At 42.7% G+C, this 12,716-nt stretch overlaps 1 protein-coding gene across 1 annotated transcript in view; it reads right to left on the bottom strand.

The window, feature by feature from the left end:
* The window catches only part of hspg2 (heparan sulfate proteoglycan 2), an 88,650-nt gene extending 76,475 nt beyond the window's left edge, over positions 1-12,175 (bottom strand). Inside the window, exon 1 of the mRNA XM_071521839.1 lies at positions 11,855-12,175. Within this exon, the coding sequence (XP_071377940.1) occupies positions 11,855-11,923 (69 nt within the window). The 5' untranslated portion in view covers positions 11,924-12,175. The remainder of the gene's footprint in view (positions 1-11,854) is intronic.
* Positions 12,176-12,716: the final 541 nt, after the last annotated feature.

Raw genomic sequence — 12,716 nt, 5'->3', positions numbered from 1 at the left:
TGAAAAAAAATGCTTCATAAAATGTGAACATCAGACTCAAGAAACCTCAAACACACATGACTTAAATGCCTCTAAAACAATGGAGAGTGACACATTACCTGTTACACGCCACTGTAACAGGTAAAACATGGAACCGAACATTTTTGGCTATGCTGATGAATCTTCAAACATTCATATTTGGATAGTAAGTGTGATAAACGAGCACTTCTATAATCCTGACAACTATCCTATTGTCCTGTATGAACATTGAGGAAGGAATTCCCCCAGACAGGACCACGCCTGCTGGATCTTACGCTTTGAGAGCCAGATAAAATCCCTGAGCTAAATTAAACATTTCCCTCACTTAACTTACCCTTCCTTCTCCAAATAGTCCCAAAATAAACCGTCTGCACGTTCGTTCAAAGCAGAACAATGCTTAAATGCAAACACAGTATTCACTATAATATAAACAGACTGGATCATGATGAACATTTTTGAATTTGTGCCAACAAAAGATATTGATGACATCTCTCTATTACTTTACCCACAATTTACATCTCTATGCTATAACAAGCTTATCCGAACATGCACAAAGACATTTAAACCTTACATTCACGTTATAGAGACTAGTGAGTTAACTTGAAGTGACAGAAATGGAAAGACCCCATAATATTCTGGTATGATTGTGTCTGAACTAATGAGCAATAATCCCACCGTTGGGTAATTGGAACCACAAACCTTTATTGCGGCTGGTCATTGCAGACATTTACCATTTACCAAGACCAGGCTCTTTAAATGAGCCTGTAACTGTGCTGCTCCTGTGCTTTGTAAAACGCACTCATTACAATTAGCCAGGAGCGGAACATAAAAGAGAGCAGTTAACCTGAAAAAGTTGGGTCAATTTAGCAGGAACCCTTATCCCGTGATGTTTACCCCTTGCCTGTCATGTTCCCATACGTTTCAATATTGATATCATAACATTAACATATGATATTAGAAGGTGTATTGTACTCTCGTGGCGTATTATTATCCCCAATTGGAGCCTCAAAGACTAATGATAGATTGTTTTAACAGTCAACATACTTGCGGTTATATTGTAAATCCAAGCAAAGAGTCACTATCATAGATTACCCAAAAGTATGCAACATCTTTAACTATGAATTTACCTAACTTAGAACAAACTTTGTTTTTTGTCAAAATGCTGTTGTTTGATCCAGTCTGAGTTTTTCTAAAGATGGGGCTTAGGGGGTACAAAACATGACTAAGTGAGTAAGTCACTTAGTTCAAGTCGTACAGAGACTTAGGGGGATGTGATTGGCTTTGTACCAACTAAACAACAGACCCGAGGGCCATGAACTGGCAACCATAAACAAAGTCTGGGAGTATCTTCCTCTCAACAGTTGACAGACGAATTTCACCTGTCCTCATAATTCAAAGACAGGCCTTAATTTGAAGGTGTGCTCGCACCTACAAAGACATCTGTTTGCCAGAGGTTTATGCAATAATACAAGAAAGCAGGAGCGCTAACCTGCCCATTCATTGGAAGCAGATGTGAGGGATCCATTTCCTACTATAATAAGAGGTAATTACAGGCATGGGGCCCTGTGTGTCCGTGTGAAAATGCACTGAGCTCCGGTGGTTAATCAGTGAGGCAAGCCGGTCAGGTAAGAGAGAAGACAGTGAAACTAACTGCAGTCTGCTCGATGTGTGACTCATCACTGTGCTAATGGACAAGCCAGCACAAGCCAGTTCACGACCTTTCAAGGGAAAAAGAGAAGAAAGAGGATAATTTCAGCCTCAGCTTTCACCAGCGATCTTACGTCACCGCTGCTGACCTTGGATCCTGACACTTCTTCACAGTGAAATGTACTCTCTCAGCCTATGTGCAATAACATGACATTGTCTCTTGTGTTGTTGTACTGTGTGCTCTAGGATTGGGCGGTTTCTATTTAAACTGTCCATCTGTGCATCATGTTGTATTGTTTTTATTTTAGTCATTTGGAATGAAATTGCTGCAAATCTAATTTCCCTGTGAGGGGTAAATAAAGTTTGACATACCATAACGTAATAATGACAGCAATTACTTTCAGATAACATAAATCTATTTTTTTGTTTGTTTTGCTTGTATTTTCAAATGTAATCAAGTCAGCTTAATGCTCACTCCTTGACTTGACTTGATTCCAACTATTCCAGGCCGGGGGCTGGATGGGGGTGATACTGCTGACTAGTCCTCAGAGACACAACACCCACGGCTGATCAGACTATGAAAACTCTGCCTGTCTGGCCTGCCCTTTTTAAAAAATAGGCATGAACAAACAGCTCTGTCCTCATTCTTCTATTATCTCTCGTAAATCTCTCCTTCCATTCTTCCTGCACCAGGGAACCCCTGGTGAAACAACAGGCTGAAGTTAGACATGTGCCCACGGGCAGGACTTGTGTCCGTGCCAGAGACTCTGACTGCAGTCTCGTCTTTGTGCCAAATTTCAGCCCCGGTGTGCCCCTGCCTGCCCCCCTTGTACTCATGACAGGGTCATAATAGAGCCCCAGCAGGAGGAGCCTGGTAGGGAAGACAGGGCCTCATCGTCCTGGCACAGCTGAAATAGCCTCCTCCAGGCGCTCGCAGTCTACATAAATCACACAGGCCCTCAGTTCAGGGGAAGAACCATTTAATTACCCTTTTTAAAGCAATAATTGCCTGACTTGGCTGGAGGTGCTGCCTTGGGTGAACATGAACTGGAAAGTGAGGCCTTCACTGTCCCTGATAAGTGCAGAAAGAGCATCAAGAGCAGTCAAGATCCTAGACACAGATTAGCAATCCAATTAATTTAGCTTGCATGATTACGGCTTTGAAATAAATACCCATGTGATAAATAGATGATCAAGAAAGCAATTCTGAAATCGACTTGGGAGTGGAGCGCAATCAAATCAAATGCCACAACAGTTGCCCGTTGATTAAAAAAAAAGGAACATCTACAAATGATGAACAGCTGGTGTTCCCATAGCTCCTTAGTGATGTGGTGTGGCGAGGACATTGTTGGTGGTCACCAGCTAATTACTGTAAACTGTGTTTGCCTCGACTGAAAATGCAGGCTGACTCACGCTTTCAATGAAACGTCTGCTGGAAGAAAAGAGGAACAGATCATTGATTTGTGCGTCTCTCTGACAGGGGAGTACCTGTACCACTTATCAAACGTAACAGCAGATAGACTATTTACCAATCTGCCCAAGATAAGAGCCCTCATCTCACAGACATGTTGTTTGAGAGAATTTTAAGTATGTTTTTCTATGTTAGATATCCAAAGGAGATATCTGCGATGTAAAACTCAACAGAAAAGTAAAACAAGTTGGTACTCTAGTAGTCTTTGGTTGAGACTGACCCTCTATACTTTAAAGATACTGAATGAGGAACTTAATATTGTGATTTTTTTTTTAACCCAAAATGGTGTTTTGAAATAGATCTCCTCATTTGTTGATGCCTTCGTGTCATCTCTGATGAAAAGGTAATAGACAACATTCAGAACTAAGCGAATCTTTATGCAGAGTATTTGGATAACTGATGATTCCACGGAATCAACAGATGGTGTGGCCAGAGAGAAAATTATATGCAGCCACTTTAGTCGGCAACCGCAGAAATTCCCTTTGCCTTACCAACAGTGTTACAAGGCCAACCTCCAGCTTCAACAGGCCTGTCAGGTACTGGGTAGACTGCTCCAGTGTATCGTCAAACCTCTGGGCACATGATGGATGCCAAGCTACTTAAATGTGTGAAGTCTAGGTGTAAATGTTTTCATTAGATTGCGTTGCCAATACTTAACATGAGTCTGAAATCCTTCAATCAGCTTCCCTGTGACCTGGACCTGCTTCCGAAGAGATGTATTTGACAAAGTGGATTTGAAAATGTTAAGAAGGCACGATAGTGATAGTAACCAGCATGGTACATGGCGGTGTGATTTTGATCTAGCAAAACAATCAACCATACACAGGATCCACATTCCATTCTTATCAATGGTTTGATTTTCATTCCCACAAACGTCTCCCAGGCCCCCTCACACACATGTCTGTCTAATGTTTCGCTGTTGCACCTCCCAGCTCTTTCAGCGGGGTCAGCCATGAAAACCACACTTGTCTCTCAACAGCCAGTCTGTCCTGAAGACTGTCGGCCTCCAGACACATCCAGTTGTTCTACAAAGATAGTGCGAGATTACAGTAGTAGGGGAAACCAAATTAGTGCAATAAAGTACAATTGCCAAGCTGCAATCGCAGCAACACGTCACACATACAGTATGTGGGAGTATTATTATAAGCAATTACAGTGATTTTTTGTGTCACTTAAGATGCACAAGCAAAACTTTGAACAATGCATACATTCTGTCTGCTTCACTTAATATATAAACCTGACTTTCGATCTCAAGGCAGATGCAGGGGAAAAGGCCAGAGTCCTTGGGATTTGATGTGAGTGATATTTACTTTTCATTAAAAATACAGTGTGTGAATGAAAGTGTGTGTTTGAATCAAAGAGCTTTTCCATTACAAGACAGTTTGGCTTGCAACATGGAACATACATCTTCAAAGGCAAAGCAAACCTGGATGGAAAATATTTCGACCAAGCAGGTCTTCTCAGTTGAGGCAGACTGTGATGGAAATTCAAGAGGGGGAAAATAAAAACAACAAGGGCTTGTGCTTTGGCATAATTGTGTACCACGAGGTCCGGGGGAATTTATTAATCTCTAGTTCCAGCATGTTATTCGCCAAGTTATAAAAACTTGTGAAAGCTTCTGTATATAGCGCTGCTACCAAGGGCTGTAACCAGATGACAGACACTCCAAATGAATTACATATCTCTCTGCAAGAAATAAAGAGCTGGAAAAAAATATCCCTGCGTTCTTTGCTCTACATGAAGGCATGGCTGAAGGTGCAGGGGAGAGGTTTTAAAACCCTGCTTGGTTTAGATATGAACACCTAGGAGGAAAATTGGCATGACTGAAGATTTGGGGATTTTCAAATCTAAACATACTTCAGAGAGAAAATAGGTTTTAAGTAGATGAGAAAGAGGGGGGGTGGGGGCTGGAAAAACAACAAATATGGTGGGTGATTTCTTTCGGCATGTATATAGAACAGGACATGCTCTGAATTGCAGACAGGAAAGCCTGAATAAACTTTGCTCCAGGGGAAGTGAGCTCCTCTTGTCCTCTGCAGATAATTCCAGGTTTCATTTCCCCAACAGGATGATGATTCAGCAAGGGCCAAAAGTTGCAGACCATCACAAGCCACTGCACCAAAACAATGGACTGGTGGCGACGTCTGAAACTCAAGCCCATTTGCTCGCCGCTCTAAAGATATCGCATCATGAAACAAAACGCTCGGGCAGATTTCCTCCCTCGTTTCTCAGGATGTGCCGGCGCAAAGCATGCAGACACTGGTGGTCACAAAGGGAGATGCAGGAGCAGAGATATAAATACTGGCTGCAGCTCAGCAACAAAATGCAAGAATTTTATCACCGGTAAAACCTACCAGAGAGTGTGAGAGCAGAGGGAGGAGGGGGGAAAGAGAGAGTGGGAGCTAAAGCGCGACAGAGAAAGAAGAGATTTCTCATCAACAATAAGGTGTGTGTGTGTGAGTGCGTACAACAGAGAGAATGAGTTGTTATGTCTCTTGGGACAGCTGCTGACATGCTAACACAGTCCAGACCGCTTACTGCTCTCACAGGGGTTTATCTCCTGCCTCTCCAGAGGGCCCCAGCAGCCTGACTGAGGGTCGGAGGGGAGGCCCACAGTGTGCTGACGTGAGAGCTGAACACTTCCATAAGGAGGGCAACCCAGAAGCAATCTGAGGCATATTTTATCAGTGGCTTCAAGGGATGTCTTTTCTGCCAGCCGTGGAGGAGTAACAGTTGCTGTGCAGCATTCTGTGTCCGTTAGGTCAACTGCTCTAGGTCACAAGGTACGACAGCTTGCATTTTGTAGCCTATACCTGGGCTGATGCCAAAAAATATGTGGAAATGGTACAAATTTATGGGTGCATAGTGGCTTTATTCCCTTAGGGGATGTAAACAATTGAATTGAACTGTACAGTTTTTTTAGTAAAGTTGCTTGCCTGGTACAACATCGATACACACCGCCATAAGAAAAAGGCAAGAAAATAAGTATCAGAAGCTGCATGTTTCTCCTCTATTTACTTTTCACTGGGCCATTATAACCCGGAGGCCACAAAATTCCACTTTCCTGCCTCCCTCTGAGAACATTAAGGGTTTAACAACAGCTTAAGCAAATTTGCATCTTCTTAAGGCTACCAAAAAAAAGTCTAGCAAAAAAGGGAGCCTTTCTGTTTCACAGGTAGAGACTTGTCTTACAGTAAAATGAAGTGGAAGTGGGGCCCTGTAGTCTGTGTTCAGGGGGAGGGGGAGGGTGGGTGTAATCATCAGCTCTGATAAGACACATTGAGTTGGATTTGTTATAAACACTTCATGAGATGGCAGGGTCAAACCTGATTTTAAAACACAGTGGGGTAAAAAAAAAAAGAATGATAGTATTGCTTTTGAAAACTTAAGTACTCTGGAAAAAAATCTATTCTGTTTGTAACACAAAAAAAAGCCTTTGGTGAGGAGGGCAGCAACCCCCATCAGAGCGGCTGTATAAGTAGGGAGGGACCATACAAGACAATGCAGGAGCTCCATTGAGCAATGAGTAAAATGCCCAAGTGACTTCACATCAATGCCACTAGAAAAGACAATGGGAGATTCAATAGGGCACAGACAGCTATAAAGTGCCTTCAAAGGGGAGGTGCAATACAGTTAACTTAGCATTTCAATGAATCTCTAATAAGTGCAAGCTAGAGTACAGCCTGGGAAAAAAGCTCAGTAACACAATGTGAAAAGACTGAAGAAGACTACTTAAGATGGGGAAATCAGTCAGGGTCTGTCCCAGTCTGTTGCAGCCTTTTGTTCTTTTTATCAAGCTCAGAGGCTCATGTTCAAGATTTAAAGCTCACCATTTCCAGAAAAAAGAGTAGTACGACTATTGGCATTAGAATGCATCAAATTTAAGACCTGCTTCTCGCTCAATCTTTTAACAAAAATATGAGGGAATTCAAAAGGAGGACAAGGGGAAACACAAGCTTGTTCCCATATAGGGCAGATTAGTCTGGCTGTTTCTGCCTAGAGCTCACAAGCACTGACCAGACATGTTGAGGGAGAACAAGTGAGGTATACTACCACAAATTGTTTCTGACCAAGTCATCCTGTGACCTCACCATGACCTCAATTGGCTTTATTGCACTTGTAGCTCCATAAAACAGGAATGAGGAGCAATATATAGGTGTGTTTCACTCAAGCGGAATGAGCCACAGGGCAGATGCTGTTCAATTTTGCCTTTTACATCTTACATTTAGCTCATGGACGCCTATATTTGCTCCGCATATGCACATCCTTCAAAATGTGTTGCCGTGGGGATCAGCTGCCACGGCTGGTATTCAGACTTTTTCCAAGTTCTTGATATCAATAATGGCATATTTTGCTGAATGACTGCTACTTTATTGATCCCTGAAAGGAAAGTTTTCTAACCTCTCATTGCCCTCCAGAGAGGTCGAGTACAGGGTCAGAACAGCAAACCTGGAGCTGGTAGGAATTTGGCATCTTGCTCATGGACACTTCAGTAGGGCAGATTTTTGCCACAATTGGGGCTTGAACCCAGGTCGACTGGTTGAAGGATGGTCTCTTTAACCGCTAAGCCACGCCACTCTGCTGATTGTATTTTTTGACAAGCATAATCCAGGACACAGAATGAAAAAGATGCCTGGGCGTTCTTTACCTTGTTTGCAGGTGTGTATGATAAGTATGATATTTTTAGACTTCAAAATGAAAGTAAAACACTGGCGATGATTTTGGGTCGCCAGAGTGGCCCATGTTTGATGGTTGACAATTTATGACCTCCTATAGAGGCATATACACAAAAAAAATGAAATATAGCTTTGAAGATTCACTGACAGAATGCAGCATAACCTGGGACAGAGGCTTTGGACCAACAATATCTTTGAAGGATACACAAATGTGATGGAACCAAAAGGCTCCCAGAAACATGTGCTTTGGAAAAGGAATGGGTAAATGAGTATAAGGGGGTGGAAGTGAAAAGAGTAAAAGAGTGGGTCTGTAGCTGCAACAGGCGGTGCAGAGAGTATGTGTGCTCATGTCAGCACATGCACAGTGCTGCGGCTGTACCAGCTGAGGTGCAGCTGTGTTTGGAGTCGGCTCCTCTGCCCGACACGGACGCGACGTACATGAAAGCTGAACAACCCTGCAACCACAGAACACACTGCATTGTGAGGAGACGATCGGGGGGGGGTGGAGTGTTCCTAAAGATGACAACGGTGAAGGAAAGCCCTCGGAGCAGGGATGTAGTGGAGAATAAACATAAACCCCAATAGATTTCAAACAGATTTTACCCTCCTTTTAAGCTGATGCATCTCTACAATATAAATTCCTAATATGCATTACAGTACGCAGTGTCATATGGATGTCTAAAGTTACATGAAAATATGGTCTTTTCAAGAAAAAGCCTACACTGATTATATTCTGAATTTCTTTGTTACATTGGTTGTTGTCTTATGGTGATCACAACATTTTTTTCTAATTTAGACACCTTTGTATTTATCACATCATGGCTTTTAATGCAGTACTTCAGTACTTCTTTTTTGAATGAATGAATGAATTGAAAGAAGTGCAAAACCTTTAAATTGTGAAATCAAACGGTAATAAGGCTCAAACAAGGACTGCAGACTCGTCTGATCGCATATGAAAAGGTCCATGAATTAAAAGCGATTGGTTTAGTAAGCTGTGTACTAATCCTGGCTGTGAATAAATCATGAGGAGGCCCTGACACAGAGTCAGGTTCAGAGTCCTCACCTCTCTGACCTCTAGTCACACCTCACTGCAGAGTCAACAAATGCCAGCCTGCCTGCCTGCCTGCCTGCCTGCCTGCCTGCCTGCCTGCCTGCCTGTGCTCCATATGTGCCAATGTGCTTCAGGAGGGGCGAGCCACTCCAGCACATCATTGTCCCATCAGCCAAGATGGCCTCTCTCCTGGGGCTATAACTCAACAAAGCAATGTTTACCAAGCCCAGTCTGCTCCCAATTATCCCAACGGGTCTGGAGGGGGGCAGACCTTCCCCACTGTTCAAACTGTGGAATGGAGTTGGTGTTTGCACTGCTGTGCTTCAGAACCCCTTTAGAGTCCTCATTGCTTCTGAATGGGAATTAAACACCAGGTAGTCGGGTCTCAAAATGGCAAAGCCCCACACAGAGAGACCAACCACCCTGCTCACTCCAGACAACATGACCCAGCCTGGAGTGGACTAAATCACCAGATCAAACCGCCGTTGCATAATATTTAGCGGGGGGGACAGAGGGGTTGAGTTACACACGGAGAGAGGAAAGAAAACGCTTTATGACAATGGCACACGGCCTGTAGACTATATAGGCATAGGAATCCAGGCCGCCCTTCCCCCAGCCACCAGTCCACCCCCCAGTGAAGTCAGGGGACACTTGTGGCAGTCTATACTGGGAGAGATCTCCGAGCCAAAATTGTCAGCGGTAGTGCTCACGCTTCTGATGTCATACACCAGAAAACAAAGTGGCCTCACTCTCTTTTCTTATGATGAAGAGGACCACAGGCAAAGAGCAAGGCTATTGGCCTTATCAACTCTAAAAAAGTAGGAAATTAGGAAAAGAAGACATCAGTGCTCTAATGGTGCCCATAATTAAAAGCTGGGATTAAACATAAGGTGTCTGCTTGCCACATCATTAAGAATGTTACGGTCTATTATGGTTCATTCTTCATTCTTTAAATGGAGAATTTATACTATGTTGCTTTTTCCAAATGTTTTTTTTTTCTCATGCATAGGTGTTATGTATTCATGACAAGAGTACTTTGTTTTATTAGTGTTCTTCATAGAATATGAATCTTTCTCACACTAGCACTACCGGTGGTTCACAGCAGGACTGTGGGTAGTCGTCTGTGTTGGAGAGCTCTTACCCATCGAGAGTTTTTATTGACTTTGATTGTTTGAGTTGATACGCATGACCCGGACATTCCAGCCGAGTGAAAGGAGGGCCCATAGTAACACCGGTACATGTGCTTAATTGAATCAAAGAGACAGTCAGGCCTGCCTCAGCCTGCCAAAGTTCAAACTCATAACGCAAGACACAGATGCTCGTAGTTCCAGTTAATTCAATTATGTTGGTATTGTTTTACTTAGTGGCCATCGAGGCTGTGGTTAAAAATGAGAGGCAGTGTCATATTACCTTAGACAGGGTCAGCACACAGCTCACAGATGACTGACCTCTTGGGATTTGATAGCTTTTGTGGATCCATGATATTGAGGGTAGAGAACTTTTGTCTACTTTGAAGATCCAGGTAATGTACCTTACACCTCAACTCACCGAACTGAAGCAAACTGATAAACCATGTTGACTACAGGATAGGCTAGATTCTGGAAGTTGAATGTATGTAGATGTGATATGTATAGCTGAAGAATCTCGGCTGTGTCCCTGCACCAATGTCACCAACACAAATTCCTGTACATTTTGGCAATTTAAGTGATCCTGATTCATAAAAGGCCCTTCATTTCTTCAGCAAGTTTACTTCAGGCAAACTTCAGGTGCATCACGGCTCATATACTCTGTCTCCAACAGGTGAAAGATTTATGTCGGCTGGACTCTGTAAGAATGTCCCATCTTTCAAAAGGCTTTGCTTCTGATCAAATCAAAACAGAGGGGTCACAGATATCTCAACCATGACAGCTCTGTATAATGGAGGGCAGAAAGGTGAGACACCAGACGTGATCTCCGGAGGGTGGGATGGGGTGGGGTGGGGGGGACTAGTGTCTATTCTCAGCACCAAACCAATGGTCCTCTTCTATATGATTCATACCACAGATATAGCAGTGTAAAGACAACCTATTTCAGGCTAAAATATCATTCATTTCACCCCTAGACAAATGCCCAACAGTGCATGGTTAGTATACAAAATGAGAGTGAAAGCTCAATGAATCAATCCCGAAACTGTAGTTAGACAGTTACTGTTCCTCACTACTGCACAGTCTCCTTCCATGAGTGGTTTTTGGATGGAGCGGCATGGCACTGAACACATGCAATCAACTTTTGCATGATTTGTGGTTTTGCATATTTGTTTTTGCAAATGAGTCCCAATCTTTTTAGAGAAAGATTTTGGGGATTCCAGAACTGATCAATTAATTAAGCACTTATAGTAAGCAGATTAATCAAAAGGTGTAATTAACTACATAAATGACTAGGCAAATGCATATTTTCATAAATGATTTGACCACACTATCACAAAGTTGTTGTTTTTTTAATATAATTTTCCTGAATAAGGTCAACTTCATATATACTGTGGTATAACTAATGGACTGAGTAGGCAATGCCAGGTGTAGCCTCTAAGTTTGAGAAAGTTTAAGGAGACTCAGACTATGAATAGCTTGTTTCTATGGACAGAATTAGACCGGCTTCACTTAACTGGAGCTTCTAGTTTGTCCGATTACTTTAAAAAGCATCTTTATTGTATACAGCAGGCTGATATGACTGTGTGGATTGGAATCTGTTCTACAGACCACTTGCATGTGAAGAGCCCTGCACCACCAGACCACATTATTTACAGAACATAAATAGCAACATCATCACTTGCGTTTTGCCTTTAATAGGAAATAAAGGCACTGGTTTGTAACTTTTACTTGACCTTTGAAAAAAACACAGGCTTTAAAGGTATATTGTTGAGTGGATAAAACGTGTAATTCTCTCAGGAAAGTTTAAATGTTGAAAGAATGGCTAAAGGAGAAGTTTTAAAGTTTTATGAAAGAGTTCACTTACAGTAACCAGCTGGCATGAGAGTATCAAAGAGAGGATAAGTCCATAGATCGAAGTGATCCGAGTGCCCATTTTCCACCAACCCAGCACAGGCTGCAAATGCTGGGGAAAAGGAAAAACCAAGGTCCTTCACTCCTCCTGGCTACTGGAGTGGTGTGTTGTCTGCACCTTTTTCAGATTTCTCTTCTCTATAAAGGAACCCGGTTGCTCCTGTGCGTCCCACACCCGGTGGGACTTCATCAACAGGTAAATGCTCCTTTCGCGCTTGTTTTGGGAATGGAAATATCGCCTCAGTGTAGGCTCCACTCGCGCTCCCTTCTTTTTGCACTCCGAAACTTGGACTTGTTGTAATGCAGTCTTGCAAGTCACTGGGAAGTCCTATGCTGGGATATAGAGGAGCGCTGCCCCGAGTAAAAGGCGGAATGGAATTCAGGGAGTGCTGAAAGAAAAGACAGCTAATCCCAATGTGGGGAGTCGCCACCTAGACCAAGTTAGCCCTTACATGACCACACACTCCTCACATGTGCTGGATCCCTGCGGGAAAAAGAACTGTATTATTCCTGTAATATTCCTATAAGGACTTAAAGTGTGTTTGCGGCATTCAATAGTGAGTTTATAGTGACCTTATTTTACTTTATGGTATTTTAGACAGAAATCGATACACGCCAGACCTCCTTTTCATAGGATTTTGCTCTCAAGAATCCCACCTGAGAAGATATTGCAGCATATTTGACAGAATTATATGGACTATGTTAACTGCCTCTATACTGTATGCGGGGAGGTAGCAGTCAGGAGTGTGAAATATATGATATGATGAAAATAGTCATCCATTCTCTCATTGTGCTAACTTGAAGTGAGTGACATT

Source organism: Centroberyx affinis, unplaced genomic scaffold, assembly GCF_046629955.1.
Source record: "Centroberyx affinis isolate AG114_WGS23_722 - 3 ecotype Tasmania unplaced genomic scaffold, CSIRO-AGI_Caff_v1 ptg000933l_1, whole genome shotgun sequence".
Classification (NCBI taxonomy): domain Eukaryota; kingdom Metazoa; phylum Chordata; class Actinopteri; order Beryciformes; family Berycidae; genus Centroberyx; species Centroberyx affinis.
Note: the sequence above shows the minus strand (reverse complement) of the source record. Positions and strands in the feature narration are given on the sequence as shown.